This window comes from Trichosurus vulpecula, chromosome 2 (genome assembly GCF_011100635.1).
Source record: "Trichosurus vulpecula isolate mTriVul1 chromosome 2, mTriVul1.pri, whole genome shotgun sequence".
Taxonomy (NCBI): Eukaryota; Metazoa; Chordata; class Mammalia; order Diprotodontia; family Phalangeridae; genus Trichosurus; species Trichosurus vulpecula.
Genome location: NC_050574.1, coordinates 430,718,270 through 430,745,995, shown reverse-complemented (window position 1 = coordinate 430,745,995; position 27,726 = coordinate 430,718,270). Strand labels below are relative to the sequence as shown.

Genomic DNA, 27,726 nt, shown 5'->3' with positions numbered 1-27,726 from the left:
TCATTAGCCTATTTGTCAACCAGTGGGATTCTGTATTTTGTGTAGACCCTCCTGGAAGATCAAGGTTAAAGTTCATTCACCACTAAGGCCCTGTATTTTTGGTCTGCTCCACCTGTATTATCTACATTTCAAGCACTATAAAACTGAGGTCCTGGAGGAAGGGGTTATCTCAGATTGTGAGAAAAATCTGAGGTCCACTTCATTAAAGGGGGCCATGGATCCTGTAATAAAGTACCACTGGCTCAGAACTCTGTTTCAGTATAAACTGGATAATTTTGGAATCCCAACAATATGCCCAATGTCACATCACCAGGACATATCACAGCAGGTCTTTCTAACTCCATGGCCAGCTTTCTTTATCCACCATGCCACACCGGTGCACAAGTATTCATTTACTATCTTCTTATTTATTTTGAGAAATTGTCCCATATTTGGAACTCCAATTAATGATTTTTTTCCCGTCTTTTCCAATTGAAAGATTATTCTTCATGATACAGAAAAGCAAAAGTGACAGTGCTTCCTATCAATCTCTTTCCATGAAAACAAGTATAGTACATACTTAGATATTTGATTTTAAAAATGAAAGTTTGTGAATTCACCTTTATTATGTCATATTATTAGATGGGGATTATTTTTCCAACCTGTCATAATCTTTTGGAGCCCTAATTTTCAAGTTCTGATCTATATGTAATTTAATAATCCATCTAAATATTACTCCAAAGCATTGATTAACATTGAATTGTTCCAAAGGTCCAATAGGTCCAAAGACAGAATGCTGTAACTCTGATTCAGGGACTCTGATTCAGTCAAACTGGCCTCACTGTTGCTCATCACTCCATTTCCTGTGTCTGTGCTTTAACACTCACTGGCTATCCTCCATGCTGGGCATATACTCATTCCTCCCTTCTGCCTCATAGAATTCCTCTCTTCTATACTCAGTTCAAGCACCATGTTCTACATGAAGTTTTCCATGACACTCCCCCTTCTACCAACTACTAGTATACTCCTTCCCAAATTACTTTGCATTTAAAATTGTTTTGGTATTTATCCTCATTATATTTATTCTGTGCATATGTACATGTGCAGAGTCATCCAGGTGGCTCAGTGGATAGAGCATTGGGTCTGGAGTCAGGAAGACTTGAGTTCAAATCTGGATTCAGACCCTTATTAGCTATGTGATCCTGGGCAAGTCAGTTAACTCTACCTCAATCCACTGAAGAAGGAAGTGGCAAACCACTTCAGTATTTTTGCCAAGAAAACCCCATGAACAGTATTGGTATGCTATGATCCACAGGGTTATGAAAAGTCAGACATGATCGAACAACTGAAAAACACATGTATACATGCATATAACATATATATGCATAGGTAATACATATTATAACATAACAATTAATATAACACATAACATGTATATAAGTAGAAATTAATTGCACACAAACAAATATGGGCCTAAGGACTTTTTAAGCCACACACATATGTATGTATACATATACACAATTTATTGCACATACATGCATACATACACACATACACACATATGTACTTTGTCTCTCCCACTAGAATGTCAAGCTTCATGACTGTAGTAACTATTTCATTTTTTGTCTTTGTATTCCTATTGCCTAGTGCCTGGGACATAGTAGGCACTTAATAAATGATTAATTGATTACAGAAAACTTTAAATTTAAAGAACTAAATCCAATGTGTCATCCTCGAGCTTTTTGTATTGCCAGAAAATTTCTTTGTCCAAGTGATATCTATATATAAACAACTGATAAAAAAATGTAAAAAACACAGGGCCGACCACAGACCACTGGGGCATTCCGCTAGAGATCTCCTTTGCAGTTGACCTCAAGGTACTTGAGACTGGCCGTTCAATGAATTATGCATCCATCTGACACAGCCCATGTCTCTCCATCCTATCCACAAAAATAATATTAGAGGCTTTGTTACATTCTTGCCTTGAATCAAGCTGAACTATATTTGCAATATTCCCTTGATCTAAATGCCTGGTAACCAAGTCAAAAAGGAAATGAAATCAGTTTGGCATTATTTGTCTTTGATGAAGTCACACTGACTTGTAATCACTATTTTCTTTCTCCTAATCCTTTTAATTGCACATTTTAGAATTTTCCCATGAATTGAAGCCAGGCCAACTGGACTAAAAATTTCAGACTTGATTCTGTTTCCTCCTTGGAAAATTAGAACAATATTTTTCCTCCTTCAGGTTTGTGGTGCTTCTTTTGTTCACCGTGTTCTTTCATCGACCATTAACAAGGCTCAGCTCTCAGATTGGTCAAGTCACATGTGGAATACTGTGCTCAATTCTGATTAGTACATTTTAAGAAGGACACTAATAAGTTAGATGGCATCCAAAAGAGGGCAAGATGGGGAATGGCCGTGAAATCATATCAAATGAGGCTATGCTGCAAGAATGGAGGTTCAGTGGAAAGAGCCTAGTTTTGGAGTCAAAAGATCTGACTCTTGACACTTGTATTACTTTGGACAAGGCCCTGAATGTTTCTGGGCTTTAGTTTCCTCATCTGTGAAATGAGATTTTACTAGATGGCCCCTCAGGTCCCTGTAAGCCATACATTTAACTTCTCTACCCCAATCCCTCCTCTACTCCACTGTTAAACTGATCTCCCTAAAGCCCAAGTATCTCTTTTTTAAATAAACTCCAGTGGCTCTGTTATCTCTAGGATCAAATAGAAAATTCTCTCTTTAGCCTTTGAAGCCCTTCCTGACCTAGCCTTTTCCTGCCTTTTCTTTTTGCTGCACTTATGCCCCTGTATTTGCTCTGTGATCCAGGGTCACTGCCTTCCTCGCTGTTCCTTGCAAGTAATATTTCATTTTTTGACTCTAAGTGTCTTCTCTGGCTGTCTCCTATTTCTGGGGCTTTTTCCCTTCTCACCCACCTCTGCCTTTCAGCTTCTCTGGCTTAGTTAAAATCCCACCTTGTGTCACAGGCCTTGATCGAGTATCCTTAATGCTGAGGTGTTGTCTCTGTTGATTATCCCTAATTTTTCATGCATATATAATGCTTTTTCATAGTAACTTGTATGTTGTCTCCCCCACTAGCCTGTACACTTTTTCAAGACAGAGGCTTTTGTTTGGTCTTTCTTTGTATTCTAGCACTTAGCAGTGTTGGACACGTAGTAGGTACTTAATAAATGCTTGCTGACGACTTGTATATGTTCTACTTGGAGAAGAAAAGATTTAGAGGGTTACCTGATCACCTGTTCTGAAGTATATAAAGGAGTATTGTATGGAAGAAGGAATAAATCTGTTCTGCATAGTACCAGAGCCAAAGAAGTAGAAACAGGTTGAAGTTGCAAAGAGGTATGTTTATGCTTCATAAGAAGAAATGAAAATGCTAACATTGTTAAATACGTCAAGGTGGAATGAGTAGAATGAGGGGTCCAAGTCCATTTCCTGGAGATCTTGAAGCCAAGCTAGGATGACTTTTTTGGCAAAATGCTCTACAGGGGATTCCTGTTCATCTGTAGGATGGACTAAATGGTCTCTGAGGCACCCTTCTAAATCTTAAGAATTTGCGATTCTTTTAGTAGTGTGAGGTGAAGCTTGCCTGGACCTGGTAACCTCATAAACCTTACTAGAGCAAGTAGATTTTTGTTTTGGTCTCCATTATTATCTTGGGTTTCAATTCCCTTTCACCCACTTTCATTTCCTTTTCCAGCCCAAAGATTATTCTTCTTGGTAGAGAATACAGAAGTGAACTCTATCATCAGCTTTCTTTCTTTCACCAGTTATTATGATCGCATCCATCTTGACTGTGGTTCCATCTTTTTCTGAATTTTCTTTTCCCTTGTATGGTCCAAAACAAAGCAAAACAAAACACTTCTCACAAAACTCAAACCAACCTAAAACACAAAGACAAAAAATCTTTATTGTCTTTATCATTCCTCCAAAGCTTATTTTGATATTCAGCTCTTTTGATACTATATTTACAGGACTACGTCATCAAATGTGTCCATCTTTCATTACCTGACCTTCCTTTCATTTTCTAAATCTAATTTTGTCCTCCTTGTATATCCAATACCCTTTTTTTCTCATCAAAAATTATTTTGTTATCAGAATTTCATTCTTCAATTTCATTTTACTTGTGGGCTGATTCTCTTTGTGGAATATTAGACCATAGAATCCTATTTATCCTTTCTCTGTTCCCTTATGTGGGATTTCAGTTATCCAGACATATGTAGGTAAGCCAGCCAAGCTGAAGCAATGGGGCATTCTGGAGGAGAGATAGGCAGCAACATGCACCAGGTAAGTCAAACCATGATCACCTACTTTGACTACTATCTCCCTTCAGATCCTGATGGAGACAGCCCAGAAATCTTCTTTCCCTACATCTAGGTTACAGATTAGACTTTTCTGGGATCTCCTCTTCCCTTTGGTCATAGTTGGTCATTTCACTCCAAACTTACCATCAAGTCTACATCAGTAATCAAGAGAGTCATGTCCAGAATAACAGTTTTCCTTATCACTGTCTTCAAAATGTTTGGAATGCTGAAATTATTATTAAAGGAAGATACTGATAGGGATTGTGTCTGTAATTTCATTAATATAATGAATTTCCTGTATGAGGAAACTTCCTGTGCCAGATGTAGACTGACACCTTCTCTGCAACGTTATGCTTTAGAGATTTGTCCAAAGCACTGAGAGGGCGGACTTGAAAGCAGGAACAGTGGTCTGGGAGGGGGATGCTACCACTCCCATGGCTCCTTTGCTTACTCCTCACTGGTGGCAGTTAGCTAGCTGCTACTGTTGGTAGTGATGAGTAAGATGTCCCTCTTCTACACAATGATTTCTCTTCTTAATGATGGCTGTAGGGGCTGAGCTAGAATTAGGTCTCTTCCTCTATGAGATATCACTATTCCCAAGGTTCTTGGGTTCAGAGTACTGGGCTGTCTCCATCAAGGTGTAAAGGGAGATAGTGGTCAAAGTAGGTGGTCACAGTTTGACTTACCTGGTGCATGTTGCTGCCTGTCTCTCCTCCAGAATGCTCCCTTGCTTCGGTTTGGCTGGCTTACCTACATATGTCTGGATAATTGAAATCCCACATAATTAGTTCATCATATTTCCATGACAAGCTTATAGCCTGTTTTTTATGTACGTCAACTATTTCTTCTTTCTGTCCAGGGATCAATTGAAGTATATCCAATAAAACAATATTCCCATTGATTCTCTATTGATTTTGGGTCTACTGATTTGGGGTAGCATCCTGCTCCTAGACCACTGTTCCTGTCTCAAGGTTTTCAACTACACTTGTAGTTCCTTAGTTTCTGGACATGAATGTAGCTACTTAATATATCACACTACTTTACCTTTATTCTGTTGCTGCTGAATAATGTGTATATATATATGTTTATATATACACATATATATATATATACACAAATACATATCCATGTATACATATATGGACATATACATATCCTTCCAGAACCATATTGCAGCCAAAGATCCCATTCCAAAAAATGAAACTTATCTCTTTATATTAGGATCTACAGTTTATCTTCAAACTAATTTCATAGTATTGTTCAATATTGCATAGTAGATAATAATGATAATAATTAGGTTATTAAATATTAGATGAGAAGAGAATAATAGCAATGGCATAATTGATTTAAAAAAAAACCAACCACCTAACCTCAGAGTCAGGAAGATCTGGGTTTAACCCCTACCTCCCTCTCTCTCTCTCTCTCTCTGTCTCTCTCTCTCTCTCTCTCTGTCTCTCTCTCTCTCTCACACACACACACACACACACACACACACACACACACACACACACCAACTATGTGACCCAGGGGAAATCACTCAACCTCTCAGTGTCCCAGTCAAGACTTTAAGACTAAAAGTTGTAGAATTGTTGTTTCTTCACAGGGAAGTGATAAAATCATATTCCTGAAAGAAATAAAAACAATCAAAAAAATAAAAAGAAATAATGATGGTAGTAATGAAAATTGTCATTTAAACAGCACTTTAAGGTTTACCATCCTTGTTTTAAATACTTAAAAAATTTTGATTCATACTACAACCCTGTGAGGTAAGTACTATAAGTATTTTGTTATCCTCATTTACAGATGGCTAAGAAAAATTAACTGCCTTCTCTAGAGTCAACACAGCTCACGCAGTAGGATTTGAACTCAGATCTTCCTGATTTTAAGGCCACTGCCTTGTCTTTCGTAGTATACTATCTTAATAGATACTTATGGATTGATTGATAAAAATTATTAAATTTTAAAAAATTATGTGCAGTTTCTACTTGGAGATAGATTTTTCTGTTTTAGAGTGAAATTTTTATTAAAATTTATATTTTGTGAAGTTCTTGCCCAGTAAAACTATTTAAATGTTAAGTAGTCTAATGTTATTTGTAATTTAAAAATTGGGTGTTCTTACCAATATGCTGTTTTATTTATTTTTTTTAAGAGCTCAAGGAGCATGCCTTCCCTATATACTTCCTGAATTTCTACTTGAACCAGAAGATTACAAGAAATGGATTAAAATGAAAGTAAGGGAAGAAATGGTGCTTGGGAAAAGTTTATAGAATAGTGCCTTTATAGTTGTTATGCATTTGTAAAAAGATTTTTAATCAAATTGTTACTAATCTTTAAAAAAATGTTAGAATGTTTTTTTTTTTCAGTTATTGTGAGAGGGAATTGATGGCATTCTGTCCCTGAAAGTGATGTTATTTTATGGGCCTTTTGAGACTTGCAACCATCCTTTTTCTTGCAGCTTTTAATTTAAATGTTTTATATACTGTTCCTATGCAGAGATTAAATTGTGGTATGAGTCAAGACCATTCTGTGTTTTTATGCGCGCGCACACACACACACACACACACACATACAACCACTTCAGGTCAGATAGAAATAACTTTATTTTTATGTTGATTTGATTTGTAAAACTAATTATAAAATGTTGATCTGCTTATAACACACCCTGTTTTAGGAGTCAAATGCTTGAAAAAAAGTGGTATTATGCAAGTTAAAATGGCATTTGTAAGTCCTTCCCAATCTAGCTCAGGCTTCCCTTTGTAGACTCACCACATGTTACTCCTTTTCATGCAGTCTCCTTCTCTGTTCCATTCAAATAGCCTACAAACTGTCCCTGGTGCATGAAACTCCATTACGTATCTCCCCAGACTGCCCCCAATGTTTACAATTCATTCCTTCCTTACCTCTCTGCTTCTTAGAATCTCTAGTCTCTTTCGAAGCTCAGCTCAAGTACCGCCTCCTACATGACAATCTTCCTGATATAACAGCAAACTGCTAACACAGGTGTTATCAGGTATTTCACTCAAGATCTATATGATCTTGGGCAAGTCTCACCATCTCATGAGGGTTAGAGGTGTCAGTTTCCCAATATGTAAAATGAGGTGTTGGAATAGATTACCTTCCATCTCTGTCCGTATGTTTTGAAATTGAAGAGGTAGATATTACAGTTATATCAGTAAGGCAAGATTCATGACCTCGAGGATGATCATGAACATGCCTGTATGGTTTGGAATCTCAAAGTATGAAAAACTCTCCAAGTAGAAGGCAGAGGAAGTATAACAAGCCGATGATTCCAATTCAATATAACAGTAATCATATTCCAAAACCAGCAAGCCAACCTCAATGTAACAACAAGGAAATTATAACATCATATCAAAGCAAGGAATCAAGTCATCCTGTAACCTTCCCGCCTACTAGGGCCTTCCTGTAAACGATCACTCACAAATCATAACTGTCTGCTTGCCTGCATCCTCTCCTGCAGTTCTGAAAGCCCTTACAGTTCTCAGAGTCCTTGCAGTCTCTTGGATTCTCTGGATTCTCAGTTCTCCAATCTCTCTGGGCTGCACTCTCCACTCTGCAGTTTCTCTCAAAGCTAGCTCTCTCAACATCTGCTCTGCAGTACCCTCTTGATCTCTCCCTCAGTGTCTTCTTGATGTCTGCTTCTCAATTCTGCTTGTCTCATACTCTGGGCTCTCCTTGTATACGGTTCTAGCCGACATCTGATTGGCTAGAACTCAGGTCTCTGATTGGCTGAATTCATGCACACCTGATTGTCTAGAACTCAGTGCACATAGGATTGGCTTTGGTCTTAGCACCTCTCCTTAGGGCCCTGAGGGCTTCACACTTCTCATGACCTAATTAGCAAAAGGGTGTGGGCCTGGGGCTTTGTATCTAGTAAGTAAAGGCCCTACTGAATGGGCTGGGAAGACCTTTAATCACATTAACACCACAACAATCTACCTGGTGCTAAAAACATTTTAAAAATTATTTAATGAATTTAATTTTTTAAAGGCTGCCACTAAAGAGGAATTTGAGAATACCCAAATGCCTGAGAAGTATACTTTGATCATTGAGGACTCTAAGTTTGAAGCTATGAGTAAACGTGTCTGGACTGATGTGTTACTTCAGACATACAAGGTAAAATTCTTTCATTATTATTGTTATTATTATTATTGGTGGAGCCCCTGGGACCTTGCTATAATGTCACCCTTGGAATTTATGTCATAGTACCATGTTACAGGTTAGACCCTGCTATGAAAAAGTCTTTCCAAAAGTCTTCTAAAGCAGTACCAATGCATAGCTGTACATGGTATTACATGCCCTCTCCAAACCCTTCTTATCCTTAGTCTGTGTCCCTAGATTTCTGACTGTAACAGTCCTCCTCCAAACAAAGCTTCCTCCTCTACCACATTGCAGTAGTTTACCCCAGCCTAATCTATATTCCATAATCCAAGTTTATTTTTCTTATCTTTCCCTTTACCACCTTTACTCTATCCCATATCATTGAAAGTCCTCTGTGCATCCCAGCTAGGTTTTAGAGGTGAGCAATATGATCAAAGTAATCCAAACTGAAGCCACATTGACTTTTGTCCAAACTGGTTTAAATGTTGGTTGTTAACACAAGTGAATTTCTGGTAAAGTTTCAGGCAGAGAAGAAGATATATTCTTGGGCAAGAGGGAGACTTTTTAAAAATCACAGCAATATGTCCACTCTACCCAAAAGACTGGCTCTGGAAAGAAAAAAAATGTCATAGAATACCAAGTTGTAGGGACTTTAGAGTAAATATGTCTCCCCCTTTCCTTCTTCCCAAAATGGGGCAGCAAGGTGGAGCCCTGGATAGAGCACTGGGTTTCACCAGGAGTCAGGAAGACTTGATTTCTAATCTAGTTTCAAACATTTACTAGCTGTGTGATCCTGGACAAGGCACTCAATCTTGTTCACCTCAGTTCTTCATTGGTAAAATGAGCTGGAGAAGGAAATGGTAAATCAGTATCTTTGCCAAGAAAATCCCAAATGCGGTCATGAAGAGTTGAACATGACTGAAACTACTGAACAACAACCATAACTCACGATTTTAAAAAATAGTAATTTGCCTTACAATATTTCTTTTAAAAAATGAACATCTTTGGCTCAAGATGAGCTAGATTTGTGGTATTCATAATTTGGTGCTACAGAGGATCACAAAATAGTGAAACTCTAACAGTTTTTGGCATAATATTCACTACTCCTTGGATATGACTTCTGTGAAGATTTCATTATTTCCTTAAAGAAATTAAAGTTATAAATGTTTGTGCTGAAAGCCCTTTTCATCCAAACTGCCAGAACGAAACAAAACAAAACAAAACTGCTATCTAGCTTTACATTTATCTACTCAATTCTTTTTATTGCATCGACATGTAATAAAGTAAGAACCATGGGAGGATGAGTGTAGAGGGGAGCTAATTTTATTCATCTTTGTGGTATTATTTATAACTTAGTACAAGTTCTATTTGGTAGCAAAGTAAATCTGTATTATGAGAAAACTTTAAAATGATACTTTCCTGTGACAATGCCTATTCAGCAGCGTTTTCAGTTCCATTTATTAATTGTAACCTTTCCTTCTGTAATGAATCTGGTCAATTAAAGTGAAAGAAGAGCAACCTATTATATTTTTGCTGCTTACATAAGAGTTTAAGGCATAGAGAAACTTTAGCTATCCAGACCACTTAAGAGATGGTTTTCCTAGGTCACTGAGCTGTCAAGAGAGTTGAACTTTTATCATGTTAAACACTATTTTAAAAAATAGTATTTTTGATAGATATCTTTGTAATGTCTTTTTAAAATAAAACTTTGGTGCAGTGGATAGAGTACTGGTCATGGATTCAGGAAGATCTGAGTTTAAATCTTGCCTTAGATACTTACAGGCTGTGTGACCCTGGGGAAGTTACTTGTTTGCCTCAGTTTCCTCAACTGGAAAATGGGGACAATCATAACACCTACCTCCCAGCATTCTCATGAGGATCAAATGGGTTAACGTTTATAAAGCACATAGCACAGCACCTGGCACATAGCAGGCATAATCTAAATGCTAGCTATTATTATTATTAATTAAACTTGTCGTTGATCAATCACTGTGAACATCAGTTGTTTTTCTGTGGCTTAATACAATGGTGTCTACTTACCATTCCCTTACACAGACATTTCATCTCTTAGTTCCTTAACTTTGCAAAAATTGTCATCCATATCCAGAATGTTCTTCCTCCTCATCTCCACCTATTAGAATCCCTAATTTCCTTTTAGGCTTAGCTCAAGTGCTACCTCCTAAAAAAAAGCCTATTCTGATTTTCTGAGTAGTGACCACCCCTGAAATAACTGTATGTATCTTGTATTTATCTGTCAACATGTTGTATTCCTCCAATAGAGTATAGGAACTTCCATTTTTGTAATTTGTATCACTCATACTTAACACAATTCTTGGTACATTGTAGCTCCTTTATAAATAATTATTGACTGTAATCATTAGATTGTAAGCCCCTTATTAGATTTTAAGCTCCTTAAGGTCAGGGATTGTCTTTTGCCTCCTTTGGCATCCCCAGTGCTGAGCACATTGCCTGGAGCATAGAAGGCACTTAATAAATGTTTCCTGATTGATTGATACTAAAGTATGCAGATTCTATGCTAAAAGTTCTCAAGCCAAAGTAATTTCAAATTATTACAACTGCTTTTTATAGTTTTATTGCTACCTCTTTTAACATGAGGTTGGTTTTTGTTTTCTGCTGCTGTTGGGGTGACTGGCACTATAGTTAGCAGTCCCCCTTTTCCTTCTAGTTGGTTGTTTGTATTCTGTCGTGGCTTAGGAATCAGTCAAATTTGTGGGGAAAATAAGAAAAATAGGTTCTATGTGACAACTTTGACTGTACGTTAATTCAAATGCATGAATTTTATTGCAAAGACTAAAGGATATTTATTTGGTTTGTTCAGAGACCTTTTCTTTCTTCATACATCCCATATTCCAAAAACAGTGAGGATTCGATTCATTGTAGCCCTGAATGGGGTATCAGTATATGTCTATTTGTTCTCTATCAATAGTCAATGGAATAAAATAGCTTTGAGTACTATTTATTCCATTTTCTTCAGCTCAGTGAAGTGGATAAGAGCACTGGACTTAGAGACTCTCACCTAGTTGTGTAACCCTGGGTAGGTCACTTAACATCCCTCAGACTCAGTTTCATTCATTCTCAATCTCCTTTGCTGCATCATCATCCAGATTTTGCCCCCTTCCTAACTGTGGGTATTTCTTAAGGCTTTGTCCTATTATGCCTACTCTTTTTTCTCTACATTTCCTTTTTCAGTGATATCACCAGCTCACACGGACTTATCATCTCTGTACTGATGACTCCAATGTGTGTGTATATACATACACACAAATATACAGCTAGTAAGTGTCTGAGGTCAAATTTGAACTCAGATCTTCCTGATTACAATCCTAGTGTTCTATCTACTCTCCCCGCAGCTTTACATGTGGATGTATCCTGTCCCAATCTCTCCCCTGAGCTTCAATCCTGCATCACTGCTTGCTCATTGGACATTTTAAACTGATATGCTAGAGATATCTCAACTATCCAAAAGAGAACTCATTTTCCCTTTCCCCAGACCCACTCCTCTTTTATGCTCTCCTATTTCTGAGAAATGCACCACTATTCTTCCAGTTTCCCTGATCCAAAACTTTGGAATTATCATCAACTGCTGACTCTCCCTCACCCCACATACCCAATCATTTGCCACATCTTGCTATATGTCTTATGTCCACAAAATCTCTTTCATCTGCCCCCTTCTCTCTTCTCATATAGCTCTCACCTTAGTTCAACATTTCCTGTCTAGACTAGTGCAACAGCCTCTTCACTGATCTGTCTGCTTCAAGTCTTTCCCCATTTCAGTCCAAACACCATGCTATTGCTAAAGTGAATTTCTGTAAGCGTAGCTCTGTCCTCTTCAATCAACTCCAGTGGCTCCTTATTACCTATAGAGTCAAGTATAAGCTCCTTGGTTTAGTTTTTAAAACCCTTGACAGCCTGGGGCCAATTTATCTTCCCAGGCTTATTGTACATTATTTCTCCTCCTATACACTATAATCTGAACAAACTGCCTTTCCTCACACACAACATTTTAATTCCCATCTCTGTGACTTTGCACTGGCTCTCCCCAATGCCTGAAACTCATTCTTGTCTCATTTCTGCCTCATGTAATCTCTGTTTTCCTCAGGAGCCAGAACAAATATTAATTTGCCTATGAATCCTTTCCTGATCCCCTCAACTGCAAGTACCATCCCCCCTTAAATTACTTTTTGCTTATGTATGTTTAAAGATGTTCTTGTTTTCTCCCCTTGTCAGAATGTAAGCTCCACGTGAATAGGGGTTGCTTCATTCTCTGTGCTTATATCTCTAGTGCCTAACATAGTGCTTGGAATATCGTAGGTGTTTCAATGAAAACTTATTCATCAATTGATTTTTGATTGAATGCTACTTCCAGGCAACCTTTCCCTGAAGAAATTATGGGATGCTCTGCATGAATAGGCAAAAGAAAAATAAATTTAAAGAGGTGGTCCATAGTAGGGCAGAGCCCAGATGCAGAGAAAAGGCAGGGACTCAAAAGAGTGCTCCCAAATTCCCATCCAAACAACTTTAAATAATTCCTCAAAACAAATTCTAGAACAGCAAAACCCACAAAATGATGAGGCAAAACAATTTTCCAGGCCAAGATAGCTTAGAACATAGGCAGGAAAGGTGTATCACACCGAGCTAAGAGTGGAGCACTGTTAGTGCAAGCTGATCCAGGCATAGGCATAGGCACAGGCACAGGAAACCAGAAGCAGGCCTTGGAGGGGGGGAAATTGAATCAAAGGCAGCAGTGGCTACTCCTGGGGCTCTCAGCTCAAGACTGAAAGGGGATCAGACAACTGAAGAGGGTCAGAAGGAAAGTCTAGGGGTTCCTTTGCTAGCACTGGGTGTAGGACTCTGTAGCATTGCCCATAGTTAGATCTGGGTCATAGTCCTGAGTTGTAGTCCCCAGAAGAGAAGGAACACTAGCAAACCAGAGCTTATAGCCACAGGGGAGCTAGGTCTCAGGCCCAAAAACATTCTTGGAAGAGCTCAAAAAGAATTTTGAAAATCAAATAAGAGAGGTTGAGGAAAAATCAGGAAAAGAAATGAGAGTGATGCAAGAAAATCATGGAAAAAAGAGTCAACAGCTTGGTAAAGGAGGCACAAAAAATACTGAAGAAAATTATACCTTAAAAAGTAGAATAGACCAAATGGTAAAGAAGGAACAAAAATCCAGTGAAGAGAAGAATGTCTTAAAAAGCAGAAAGGCCAAATGGAAAAGGAGGTTCAAAAGCTTAATGAGGAAGATAATTCTAAAAATTAGAATTAGGCAAGTGGAAGCTAATGACTCCATGAGATATCAAGAAGCAATAAAAAATAAAAACAATAAAAAAGAAGAAAATATGGAATATTTCATTGGAAAAACAACTGACCTGGAAAATAGACTGAGGAGAGACAGTTAAGAATTATTAAAGTATCTGAAATCCTTGATAAAAAAAGAGCCTAGATGTTATCTTTCACAAATTTATCGATGAAAACTGCCCTGATATTCTAGAAACAGAGGGTAAAATAGAAATTGAAAGAATCCACTGATCACCTTCTAAAAGAGATCTTAATATGAAAACTCCCAGGATTATTATAGTCAAATTCCAGAGCTCCTAGATCAAGGAGAAAATATTGCAAGCTTCCAAAAAATAAGCAATTCAATTATGGTGGAGCCACAGTCAGGATAATACAAGATTAAGGATCAGAGGGCTTGGAACATGATATTCCAGAAGGAAAAGATACAAGATTACAACCATGAATCACCTACACAAGAAAACTGTGTATAAACCTTCAGGTAGAATGGAGTAAATTTTCTCATGTAAAAGGGGTATGAAATAGCTTTTACAGTGGAGGGGAAAATGAGGGGGTGGTTGGAAGCACTCTCATTGGAATTGACTCCAAGAGGGAATAACAGACACACTTAGTTGAGTAACTACAGGAAAGTAAGAGAGGAAGGGAATAAGAGAAGGGAAGAGAGCTAATAGAAGGGAGAGTGGATTGGGGGAGGTAAAAGTCAGAAGAAGCAAAATACTTTTGGGGATGAACAGTGTGAAAGGAGAGAGTATGATAAATGGGGGTAGATAGGATGGAGGGAAATGGTAATCATGAATGTGAGAGAAAATTGCAGCTAGTTTGTCTGACAAAGCTCTCATTTCTCTAATATATAGAGAACTGAGTCAAATTTACATAAATAAGAGTCATTCCCAAACCGATAAATGGTCAAAGTAAGCAAGCAAGAAGTTTTCAGACTAAGTAAACAAAGCTATCTAGAGTCATATGAAAAGCACATTAAATTACTATTGATTAGAGAAATACAAATTAAAGTAACTTTGAGATACCACCCCCATATACAGGTTGGCTAGTATGACAGTAAAGGAAAATGACAGATGTTGGAGGGGATGTGGGAAAATTGAGACACTAATGGACTTTTGGTGGAATTGTGAACTTATTCAACCATTTTGTGGAGCAATTTAGAACTGTGCTTAAAGGGCTATAGAACCATGCTTACCTTTGACCAAGTAATACTACTACTAGGTCTGTATCCCAGAGATATAAATAACAGAAGGTAAAAGGACATATATGTACAAAAATATTTACAGCAGCTCTTTTCATGGTGGCAAAGAATTGGAAATTGGGGGGATCCATATCAATTGGGGAATGACTGAACAAGTTGTGGTATGTGATTGCGATGTAATACTATTACACTATAAAGAATGATGAGCAGGATGCTCTCATTCAAACCTGGAATAACTTACATAAACTGATGCAAAGTGAATTGAATAGAACCAGGACAACTGTGTACATAGTAACGGCAATGTTGTGCAGTGATCAACTGTGATTTATTTAGCTATTCTCAGCAATACCATGATCCAAGATAATTCTGAAGGACTTAGGATGAAAAATATTATCCATCCTCAGAGAAAAAAATGATTGAGGGAGAGAATTTGGAACTCAAATAAAAAATAATGTTAAAAATTTTTACATGTAATTGGAGGAAAATATAATATTAAATAAGTTTTAAAATGGTTATAGCAAGTGTGAGGTTTCCAGCTCTCTATTAAATAGTAGAGTATAAAACAGTATATCCTACTTCCTTCTGCTTTGCCACACTGATGTGTACACTAAACTTCCTGTGATGTACAATTAAAAATATCAGTCCCTATGTTACCCTATGATCCATAACAATGTGTTGGAGGTGGTAGAGGGAGAGCATGACTGGCACATTTGTTTAAGGGATAAAAAGTATCATGAGAGATTTTGGAAACTGCCCTGCTGTAATCCAGGGATATTATGTCACTGGCACTTTTAGGATCTACCATTATGTATCCTTATCAGTGAAAGGATATGTAGGAGGAAGATTTCTCTTCCTCCATCAATGAAAAGGCATTTAATAAACACCTACTGTGTGTCAAGTACTGTGCTGGGAACTGAGGATACAACAGTCCCTAGCATGAATGTCTTTATATCTTATTGGGGGAGACAACATATTTGAATAAAAATGAGGTGTCCATCCACTCTCTCAGCTGATGACTTCATACTTTGCTGAGAAAATGGAGGCTACTACAAGAATTAATCTTTATGGAGTCAGCTGTGCACAAGTCCCTATCTTAGCCACGAAGAGAAAAAAAGACAAAGCCGGGGTGGGGGGTGTCTCCATCTGGAGCACCTAAATGATTTAACTGGCTCTGTAAAAGTAAGTCTTCCGAGAGCTTCCCAAATAAATGGAACTCTGCTGAAGAACTAAAGACTTTCTTATTACCAGTTAGGATTCCCAAGTTTGTAACATCCATCCCAAGCCTTGGACATCCTGCCTCCTCTGTTACCTTAACGAGCCGCTGTAGATGGAGACCTGCTTCTTTAAGAATGATGTTTTGCTTTATTTACCAACAGCTTTACCCATTATGAGAAGGGCATCTGTGCCTGCATGTTAGTGGTCATTTATCTAGTAACATGACATACATTGTGAGTTTTTTTAGGGAGGGAGTCCTGCCAGGTGCTTTCAGTGGCGTGAGCATGAGTAATATGACTGGCGTGTGTGAGAGCCTTAAGAGACTGGGTGGATCGCACCTTCATTTATATTTATTACATGGCTGTGTCCCTGGCTCTGGCTAAATGATCTAGTATCTGGAGAGAATAGGGCTGGATAATCCAAGGTGTGAAGACCAAGGAAAGAACTTTGCTGATGCCAATTTCCATATGTGGTTATTTGTAAAACACGTCAAAGAGATACCGTCTGCTGAACCAAATAACCAGGGTGATGGCCTAACAAAAATAGAATTTGGGGAATGGGCCTATTACTAATCTGGACATAGGATCTGTGATGCTGTGTTGAGGTGAGCATAGGAACACATGATCCCCCTAACTAAGGAAGAGGAAGCTACTTTGGTTTTCTTTTTTGGAACACTAGACTGATCGCAGAAAGATCAGTCTAGAATGATCCCACATGTTTCCTGATCTGCTTCCAACTAGCAAATTGATTATACTGGTTCCTTTCCCTCATCTCAAGGCAAGAATGTTGCCCTTATTACAATCGGCACATATTCAGGATATGCTATTACTCTATCAATTAAGTCCACCACCATGGCAGGCACCTTTGTAGCCTGCACAGAATATATTTTCCCTTTTGGGTCTCTCTGTATCGCTGTCTCTCTGTACCACTCTCTGCACTCACTGTACCCATTTCACAGTGAAGGAGGTTCAAGATTGGGCCTTCCATTATCATATCCTCTGGGTTTTCAAGTTCCTATGCTAAAGACTCAGACCACTTTCTTCCCACTAGAAATTTGTGCCAAGCAGCAAGCTTTTTGCCACATTTTTCTGGGACCTAGGCCTCTATGACACTTCCTGGGCAGTTCCATGCCCTTACTACCCTACTTGGATCTTCACCTCAACAAATTCTACATCCTTTGGAACCTGGACTCTACCCCTGAATCACCTAGCTCTGATAGACAAGCTTTTGCCTTACCTTGTTGGACTTATGTTTCCATTTTACCTCCTTGTCTAGCTCATGCCATGCATGATACTCCTACCAGATGCCTTTATATATAATCTTCCCTCCCACCCCCATTAAAATGTGAACTCTTGAAGGCAGAAACTATTTTACTTTCTTATATTTGTAACCCCAGATCTTAGTACAAGCTTGATACATTCTGAGTGCTGGATTAATCTCTGTCTCTGTCTCTCTCCCTCTCCCTCCCCCCCCTTACTCCCTTGATCCCCTTTCTCTTTCATCTGTCCATAGGCAACTGGGAGTGTTGAACATTGGAATGGCTCTTGAATCATGTTCCTAACTTATGTCATTGTGTGCATGTATATAGATATGTATCACTACATTTATCTATCTATAAAGATATGAATATATACACATACATATATACAATGCATAAATACTTATGTTATCCCTCTCTATAGAATATAAGGTCCTTGAGGATGAAGTCTGTTTCATTTTTATTTTTCTATATGAAGCATCTATCATTATAGCTGACCATATGTTTATATTACCTTTAATGAGGAGGTTGGGAGCATTAATAACTGTTAGGATCATTTGGGCTACTCTGTGGAGATTTGATAGATTGGAATGAGGAAGGCAGGGAGACCCAATCAGTTGGTCTGGTTAGAGATTCTCTATATCAAAAAAAATCTTAGGTCTTGTATCCTTTAAAATTGGTAAACTGTAGAACCACTAGAAAAGGGGAACCAGGATAGTGAAGGACTTTGATACCATTTTATGTAAAGATTACTTAAACTAAAGTTAGTTTGGAGAAGAAAAGGCTTTGTGACGGTGGGGCATGAACTTGACTTTAAATATCTGAACAAGCACCAAACAGAAGAGTAGTTATAGTTGTTAAACTAGGTGGCAAAAACTAAAACCAATGGATGAGAAGTTGCAAAGAAGAATATCTAGGCTTGAAGAAAGAGAAATCTTCCTAAAGATTATACATGTCCAAGAACGGAATTGGTTGTGTAAGAAATGGGAGGAGGAGTTTTGTTTCCACAGAAGTAAAGGTGTGCTTCCCCGCCCTCCCCCACCCCAGCTTTAGCAGAGACCAGGCCTCAAGGTCGGTCAGGTGAGAGGTCAGAGGCTTGCACGCATGTGCATACTTTTTGAGAAGGCAGTCTAGGGAATTAGAGAGGCCAAACCCACTTGAACCTGTTCAAGCTTATCTAGGGTCTGGTCTTCGTCAAGAATCCAGGCCTACTGATTTGCATAATTTTAAAGAGGGAAAATAGGGGAAGTAAAAGAATATAGTTTAATCCTAAACTAAGACAAGGAAAATCTAATTAACTTCACTTTTGCTTCTGTATCCTTATTATCCTATTTATATAAACTGTATAACCTAGGAAAACTATGTAAAAAAACCAAAACTGTAAACTAACCATGACTCTAGCAGGAGTGGAGGGAATGGTTACCCCTGCTCCTGCAGCTGTATCAGTGTTCCCGTGAGCACTACACCCGCTCTCCCGGGGAGCGTAATAAAATGCCTTCCTCTGCCCACTCTGGTCCTGAGTTCTTTGGGTGCAAATGGGCAAATCACATGGATTTTCCTAGGGTCAAGTGAAGGGAAGCAACAGGCAGCGGAAGCTCGCCGGGCTTACTCCTGGATCTTGTCTTGGGGTGTCCTGTGATCCCCACTGCGGTGTTAAGAGGGCTACCACTCTGGATTCCCTTGGGGAACCCTGTGGTCTGCACGGCCTTCTTAAGGGGACATCACTTGGGACTTCCGGCCCTGTCTTGGGAGCCTTGTGATCTTACCACCATCCTAAGGGGCCATCGCTTGGGTCTTCCTTAGGGTCTGACCCCTACGAGGCCCTGTGATCCCCACAGATTAAGGGATGGCTACCACTTGGTCTTCCTCTGGGAGTCCTGTGGTCTGTACAGCCTTCCCTAGGGATTATCACAGGGTTCTTCCTCAGGACTTTGGCCCTGCCTAGGAAGTCCAGTGATCCCCAAAACCACGTTTCTCACAGTTGCCTCAAGAACTGTTGGGTTCTCCCTTGTTATAGGCCTTCCAAAGAAGGCTGGATGATTACTTGTAGGCTATGTTGTAGAGCAAAAGTTTGTTTACATATTATTTGCACCAGATGTCCTCTGAAACCCCTCCTAATTCTGAGCATCTATAGTGGTGTGACCCTGCTGGCTGCAAGGTTTTTGGAACCAGCCCATTATTCTCTGTGCTGTACCAGTGGTGACTCCTCTGCCTTCATCCTTGCTAGGATTCTAACTCTTCTCTCCTTTGTCTATAGGCTGAGAACCCAGTCATCTGTTGACTGTGGGTATCTGATGTAAGTTCCTCACAGGACAAAAAGAGTAGTTTAATATTGGTTTCTGATTCACCTATTAAATTCTTAAGAATGAATATGGAAAATGGAATGAATAATATTTGAAGCTTTTTTATTCCATTGCTAATAGAGGATCAATAGGTTTATAATGATACTCCACAAATACAGACATCTGGAAACCCTCTCTTTCTGAATGAAAAAAGGGGAAAATTAACAAATGAATGAGTGAATGACAATGCCTTTATTAAGTGCTTTACTATGTATTTAGCACTGTCTTGGGATACAATTCTAAAAGCAAAGACAGTCATTGTCCTCAAATAGTTTTAATTCTAATAGGGAAAAAAACACCCTGGGAAAATCATGGAAAGGGAGAGGCACTTAGGTCTGGAAAGTTACTGGGATGGTAAGTAGGGGGAAAGTGGAGAAAATTGGCTTCTGCACAGCTAAAAGAGAGTGAATAGCATCTTAAAATCCATGAGTTTTATTTGCAAGGAGAGGCTCTCTCACAGAACCTAATTATTTTTATTTTCCAGACAAGATTTTTTGGTCTAAACCCAGTCATTGAGTTACTTACTATTCCTAAATTCTAAGCCATCAAATTAGGCCATCTTTTGTCTTAATTCTCACCTAGCCCTTAGTTATTGAAGGGACATTGCCATAGACAAACTGAGGCCTGGGGAAAACCTTACTTTCAAAAGACCAAGGTCACCCACTTCATCCTGGGCCACCACCAGTTGTTTTGGCTTATGTCTTGCCCACTGGAATTCAATGAGTCTAGAAGAGATAGTGCAGCTGATGACTTTGCCTAGCTCTGCCTCACTTTAATCCAATTCATGTGCAAGTCAAGATATCACCCTTGGGATGTGATTGGTCTTCTTTGAGATCCAGGGTCAAACAACAACAGCAACAGCAGATTTGAAGCATTAGTCTAGAAGGGACAGGCCTGCCGAGAGCAATTGTGGGGAAAGACAACCTACCATTAAGAGAGACGACAGAAAGACTGTTTTAAAAAAAAAAAAATTAGGCTTAATGATTTGAGCTATACAGAACTGTGAGATGTCTCAGGAGGTAGTGGGTTTCTTCTCTTTAGGGGTCTTTGAACAAAAGCTGAACTTTTGGGGCACATTATACAGAGTATTTTTATTCTTTCTTAGATATGTGTTGAACTATATGTCCAAGAAGTCTCTTCTGACTCTGCTTGCCTGAAAATCAAAGAATTATGGAGTTTAGTTAAAAATCTGTATTCCTTACTTAGTCTCTTCTAATCTTTACCACTTTTATTTAGAGAGTCCTTTCAGGAAAAAGAAAGTCCCTGGGTCTGTCTTTATAATCAACTAATGTTTTCTTTTGACATAAGAAACTTACATATTACTATTATGTATGAAGCCAGAAAATTTTGGCCTGAGTAAACATAAATGTTATACAATTTCCTCACTCTTCTTTTGATGTAAAATGGGATTTCCCTGTGGACTAAAGTTATCTTGGAATTCCTGATGCTCTTGTCAGATAGAAAATTGATAGTGAGTTCTTCTTCACTGGAAGTCTACATACAGCACAGTCACTTGCTGGGAATACTGTACATATTGTATTATTCTCTAGACAGGAGATGGACTAGATGACTCTAAGATCACTTACAACTTTTAGGTTGCCTTCTGAAAAGACACATTTATCCATGCCACAAAGATTGCCTCCCTTCCTTATGAATCAATAATAAATATCATAGTTCCTCAGCTTCCCTTCAAATATGTTTTGCTGTCTTGTCCAGGTTTTGTGACAATGATTTTTTTTTCTCTTATCATTTCAGGTGCTTGTTCTTTCTCGGGTAGTACCATTCAGTAGCAGTGTTGTGCCTACCATAAACGTGGAAAATACTCCAAGGATCAACCCACACTTTTTGTCTAGTAATGTATACTCTAAGCCTGAAAGGACCCTGCTCAGTTGGATGAATACAAATTATGAGAATACCAGAAGCAAGATATGGAAAGACTGTGATAAAGGTGAGCTTATTACATATATACACAAATAAGTACACATGCATACATATACACTTAAATATGTATATGTGTATATACACATACATGCATTTAACCATGTCATAAAGGTCCTTGTCTGTCTTTATGAATTGCTAAACATGATGATTCTCTAGCTTCTCTGCAAATATTGGCTTGTCATTGTATCCCATACATACACATACACTTATTTATTCAATTACTTATGTGATGTAGCCAAGAAATTCGACTGAATGGGAACTAAGAAGACTTCTCACTCTAATCATCTCTGTTCTGGGAGCCAGATGGCATTAGTTTTAGTTGTGGCTCTTTAACAAACCAGCTGTATGATTTTTTACAAGTCACCCTCTCTTCTTTAGTTTTCTCATCTATTAAATGGAGGTCATGACAGTTGTCTTGACTATTTTATTGGGTGATTATGAATATTGAATGAAATCACATGTATGTAAGTCCTTAGAAAATGGATACTCTATGTAAATATAAGACAAAATTATTTAAAGTTACATTTTTTTTTATTTGGGACATGCAAACACAGATTGTACAAATGTGCTTAATTATAAAAATTGATTTGGTCTAAATTTGTGCTTTTTATATTCTACAAAGTGTCCTGAGACAAATTTGAGGCTTAATCAGAAAACAGTATAATATATACTATTGTTGTATTGATAGTTAACATTATCTAACTTGAAAAGGCTACAAGCTAAGACTAAAGTGGAGGGAGAGTTGGCACATAATTTTTTGTGCATAGATGAATGTGCATTCAATGCAGCCACTGAGACTGAGAGGCAACAGAGTATGGATTGATTCTCTGCTGCTTGTGCTAATTTTGGCCTCACAATCAACACCAAGAAAACAGAGGTTCTCCATCAGCCTTTACCAAAGCATCGGTAGTGAATCATAAGTTATAGCAAATGGAGAAATATTAAATGCTGTGGATAAGTTCACTTACCTTGACAGTGTGCTTTCTAGAGATGTACACAGAGATGACGGGGTTGACTCAGGCATTGCCAGAGTTAGCTCAGTGTTTGAGAAGCTCTGAAGGAAAGTGTGGGAGAGAAGAGGTATTAGACTACCTACCAAGCTGAAGTTCTAGAGAGGTGACCTCATTGTTGTATGCCTGTGAAACCTGGACAGTCTATCAGTGCCATGCTAAGAAACTATATCGCTTCCATTTCAATTGTCTTAGGAAGATTCTAAAGATCACCTGGCAGGTTAAGTACTAGACACTGAGGTCCTTTCTCGAGCTGTCAAGAATTCAAATTCTACTGTATGGAGCACAACTCCAATGGTCTGGCTACATTGTTCAAATGCTGCACATATGTTTGCCTAAAAGACTATTTTACAGGGAACTCATACAAGGCACACGCTCACATGGAAGTCAGAAGAAGGAATACAAGGACACTCAAATTCTCTCTGAAGAACTTTGGAACTGATTGTGTGACATGGGAGACACTGACAAAGGACCGGTCAGCATGATGTGTCCACATCACAAAAGGCATGGTGCTCTATTAGTCTGCAGTAGCTCAAAAGAAACTGAAATGCATTTAGCGATCTCTATTACCTATCACAAATTTAGCTATCTCCACTCCAAATGTTCATGTGGACTATTTGTGCCCAACCTGTGGCAAAGCCTCTTGAGCTCCTACTGGTCTAATCAGTCACAGTCAGATGCACTGTACATTGATTCCACCATAGTGATGTCATTTTGGTTCTCTTAGAGAATGAAGAACAACAGCCATTGAACATAACTCAGTAATACCTGATGGATTTGGGGTGCTTTCATTAAACACAGCATACTGAGACAAGCAATTACTCGTTTTGTGCACCATCACAGGAGCTAGTTTATCTCCTGGCCAGCCCTAGATACACTGGCCTGTTTTGTAAAGATGTAATTGAACTCATCTCCAAGAATCTTTGGCATCATTCTACCTGGGAAGAATTCAAATCTATTTATTTTGCTTAACTATTGTCTTCCTTATAAGTAGTGCTTTAAGTAAAGAGTTATGGCACTATGGGTTTTCATTGGAATTATTTATGTTTCCTTTCTTCTGAATAGAGTTAATTTATTGCATACTCTTATGTTATCATTTTCCCCTCTCTTTCTACTTTTTTGACCTTTCTCAAAGACAAAAGTGAGTGAATAAAGAAATTATGCTGTTGTTGGGGATGAAGCATTAGGGAAATTGGTCAGCTCAGTTTGTGTGAACACTTGAATTTTTATTTCCCCTTCAGCTTAAGCCTTTCTTTGTGAGGCCTATTCAATGCTCTAAATGGAAGATTCAGGGGGTGGTGATTGTGGTAGAGATGGGAAATATAATTTCAAAACATGTATGTAAATTACTATTGCTGACTAAACAAGTGATAGAAAAGGTTGCCGATGTTAAAAGGACAATTTTGATTATATAAAATTGAGATTTTGCATAAACAAAATCAGTACCATTAAAATGAAAAGGAAAACTGCTAACTGGCAAAAACAAAACTAAACAAAACCCCAACAACTTTGCAGCAAGTTTTTTAAAAAAAATGCTTATATGCAAGGTATATAAGGAATTGATTAAAATGTAGAAGGATGGCAGCCATTCCCCAACAAGATCATATCAAATGAGATGAACGGGCAGTTTTCAAAGGAATAAATTCAAGCTATTAATAACCATTTGAAAACATGCTCTAAATCACTAATAATAAGAGAAAGTGAACATTAAAAAACTCTAGGGTTGTAGTTAATACCTAATCAGATTGTCAAAGATAACAGAAAAGGGAAATAACAATTGTTGGATTGACTTTGGGAAAACAGCCACATATTAATATACTGTTGGTAGAGTTCTGAATTATTCTAGACTTTCTGGAAAGCAATTTGGAAGCATACCCCTAAAGTCACTAAACTCTATACCCTTCAGCCTAATGATACCACAACTAAACTTCTACTTCAAAGAGACCACAGCAGGAGAAAAAGCACTCATACTTACCAATGAGATTCAAGTAGAGTTGTGGTGGGACACCTCTAGAGTTACAAAGACTTAGGTCAACTCCAAGCCAGTTGGAAAGATTTATTATAGTTTTGAGGTTTCACACTCTTGCAAGTGGCTAAGTCCCTGAGAGGAACTACAAACTTCAGTAAGGCAAGACATACAATTTTATAGAGAATATGATGCTGATTGCACAATCAAAATTTACGTAGAATATGGGAATATGATTAATATTAAGAAGGCAGGAGGAGTTTGTTAAGAGATTAGGTAATGGAAGAAGGGTCCCAGCCTCAGTGGAACTGCACAGGTGCTATTGTAGGGTAGGCCCCTTCCACAGTTAGGTGTTCAAGCATCCTGCTCTACATCCTGGTGATAGTGTCTTCTGATTGGCTAGCTATTGTGGTCCTGTCTAGTCAAGATGGATGATGTGTATGCATACTCATTTTGTGGGAAATGGTCTATGGCAGTGCTGGGTTTCTGTGGGAACTAGGAGTTCAGGGACATGCCTGTTCTAGTGAGTAGTGAGGTATATGTTAGGACATTGAAGGGGGGACTAGGTAGGTACAGTGAGCCTGTAATGAAGTTAGAATATTGGGGCAGGGGGCAGTTCTATTAGGACTCCATCACATACAAATATATTTATAGGAAGCTTCAGTATAGAAATGGACTAGAGAATAAGGGGATTCCCATTAGTAGGGGAAGAGCTGAACAGATCATACATGAACAGGAAAGGATAGTTTCAGAGATACCTGGGAAGAATGATGAACTAATACAGACTATAGTGAGAAGAACCTGAAGAATAGTTTATAATATAACAATATCATAAAAACAAACAACTTTTAAAGACTTAAGAACTTTAATTAAGCAATGGCCAGCCATGATTCCAGAAGATTTGCAATGAAGTATGCTACTGGTCTCCTGACATAGAGGTTACATTCAAGTTGCAGAATGAAATGTACATTTTCAGATACTGACAATGTGGTAATTAATTTTGTTTGATTAGGTATATTTGTTAAAAAAGATTTTCTTGTATACTTGTTAAAAAAGGTTTTCTTTTCCTTTTTTTTATTTTGGGGTAGGAGTTTCAGGAGTGAGGGAGGCTAGTAGTTGTTAAAACAAAAAAGAAAAAAGAATGATAAAAGAACAATTGAAGCATTTAAATGAAGTATCTCTAAGGTCTTTTCATCTCTGACATTCATGATTCCATGATTCCACTTTGCTCTGGGGACCTGAGGTTTAATTTTGGCTTTCTTCTATTTCATGATGTTAAAAGCTGTAATATACTTTCAAGAATTCAGATCACTGTCTCCATTTGAGACAATGTGCCCTGCTTCCCTCCCAACCCTGATTCTCACACTAAGCCAATGTATCCCTGGTCCACACAGGTCTTCCATGTAACTCTTGGACTCTTCACTATTTCCCGGGTTCAATATACTATTTTTGTCACCGTCTATGATTCTAAGTGCTCATTCAAATGAATCTCTACATTAGATTAAACCAAATAACACTTGAATTTAGAGCAAAAGACATGTAATTAAAACTTAACAGAATGGTAAATGAGATGGAATTAAATTTGATAGCAAACATTTTTAGCATCCATACCACATTGCTGTAAAACCACTCTGCTTGTTCTCTTTCCTTTCAGTCTTCATTCCACAATCCAGGGAATGCTATCAACTTGTCTTAACCACTGCAACCTGGGAAATGTTCTTGACTTCTCAGGCACCCAAATACAAGCCCTTCATTGTATCTCTCCCTATAATCACCAGGTCTCTTCAATTACTTCCCTTGAGCCCCTGTGTGGATATTGACTTCCTATATCTCACAGCCCTCAAGAGGTTCCCATTCTCTTTTTCAACTTCGTTTACTAGCACTTTGCTTATCCAATCAAATCAGTGATGTTGCCATGTTACAAAGATTATGTATAGTCTTCTGGGAGATCTAATTATCAGAGAATTTTACTCAGTGAGTGAGGCTTTCCTGGCCTAAAGGACTGTGAGAACATGGAGTCCATGAACACCATTCATACAATACTATGGAAATGGTATTAAATACTATGGTATTAAATTAATTAAATTAACTAATTAATTAATTAAATTAATAGTATTAAATACTATGGAAATGGTATTAAAAGGTAAAAAACCCCATAAACGAATAACTACTAGCTCCAAAAATTGATATACAAATCTCCAGAATCTCTTAAAGTACTGGATGTGAGGATAACTCTGATGGAACTGCCTCTGGCCTTCACCAAGTTTTGCCTTGACCCAGTGGTCCCTGCCCTTAGAAGGGAAGGTGAAAGGAAAGGGAAGAAAATATACATTTATATAGCATCTACTCTGTGTCAGGCACTGTGTTAGGTGCTTTTATAAATATTTCATTTGATCCCCACAATAACCATACAGAAGTTAAATGATTTGCCCAGGGTCACATATATAGACAAGGGTGGGATGGATATGTAAGATGTTTCTTTTTTCTGGCTCATTCTTCCTCCTAATGGTTCTGTCACCATGAAATCCACCTGTTTTGGGGGGCAGAGCCAGATGATGGTGTGAAAACAGGGACTTGCTTGAGCTGTCCCCCAAATCCCTCCAAACACTTACAAAAATGACTCTAAACAAATTCTAGAGTTACTGAACCCACAAAATGACAGAGTGAAACAAGTCTCTAGCCCCAGACAGCCCAGATGGTCTCTGGGAAGAGTCTATCAGACTATGCTGGGAGCAGAGCCCAGCATGGGCCACACCAGGTCAGAGCAGGCTGAAGCAGACTAGGCAGAGAAGGCCTCAGAGCCCTGAATCACTGAGCTGTGGCTGTTTTCAGACTTCTCAGCCCACAAACACCAAAGATGACATAGCATGTCAGTGGGAAAATGGTTGGACCTGGGTGAGAGAAGGGCCAGTACGGGCAAAGCCCTGGGGCAGTGTAGGTGTTGGCAGCAGTGGTGGCAGCAGCAGCAGGGGCAGCTGCTTCTGGAGCTCCAGGCCCACAGAATGTGGGGGGAATCAAGCAGCTGCTTAGAGCGAGAATGCAGGGATCTCTTTG

General features: G+C 38.5%; 1 protein-coding gene across 1 annotated transcript in view; it reads left to right on the top strand.

Moving 5' to 3' along the window:
- The window catches only part of CFAP47 (cilia and flagella associated protein 47), a 965,255-nt gene that overhangs the window by 255,087 nt on the left and 682,442 nt on the right, over positions 1-27,726 (top strand). Inside the window, exons 32-34 of the mRNA XM_036744194.1 lie at positions 6,454-6,535; positions 8,313-8,438; positions 21,511-21,703. Of these exons, the coding sequence (XP_036600089.1) occupies positions 6,454-6,535; positions 8,313-8,438; positions 21,511-21,703 (401 nt within the window). The remainder of the gene's footprint in view (positions 1-6,453; positions 6,536-8,312; positions 8,439-21,510; positions 21,704-27,726) is intronic.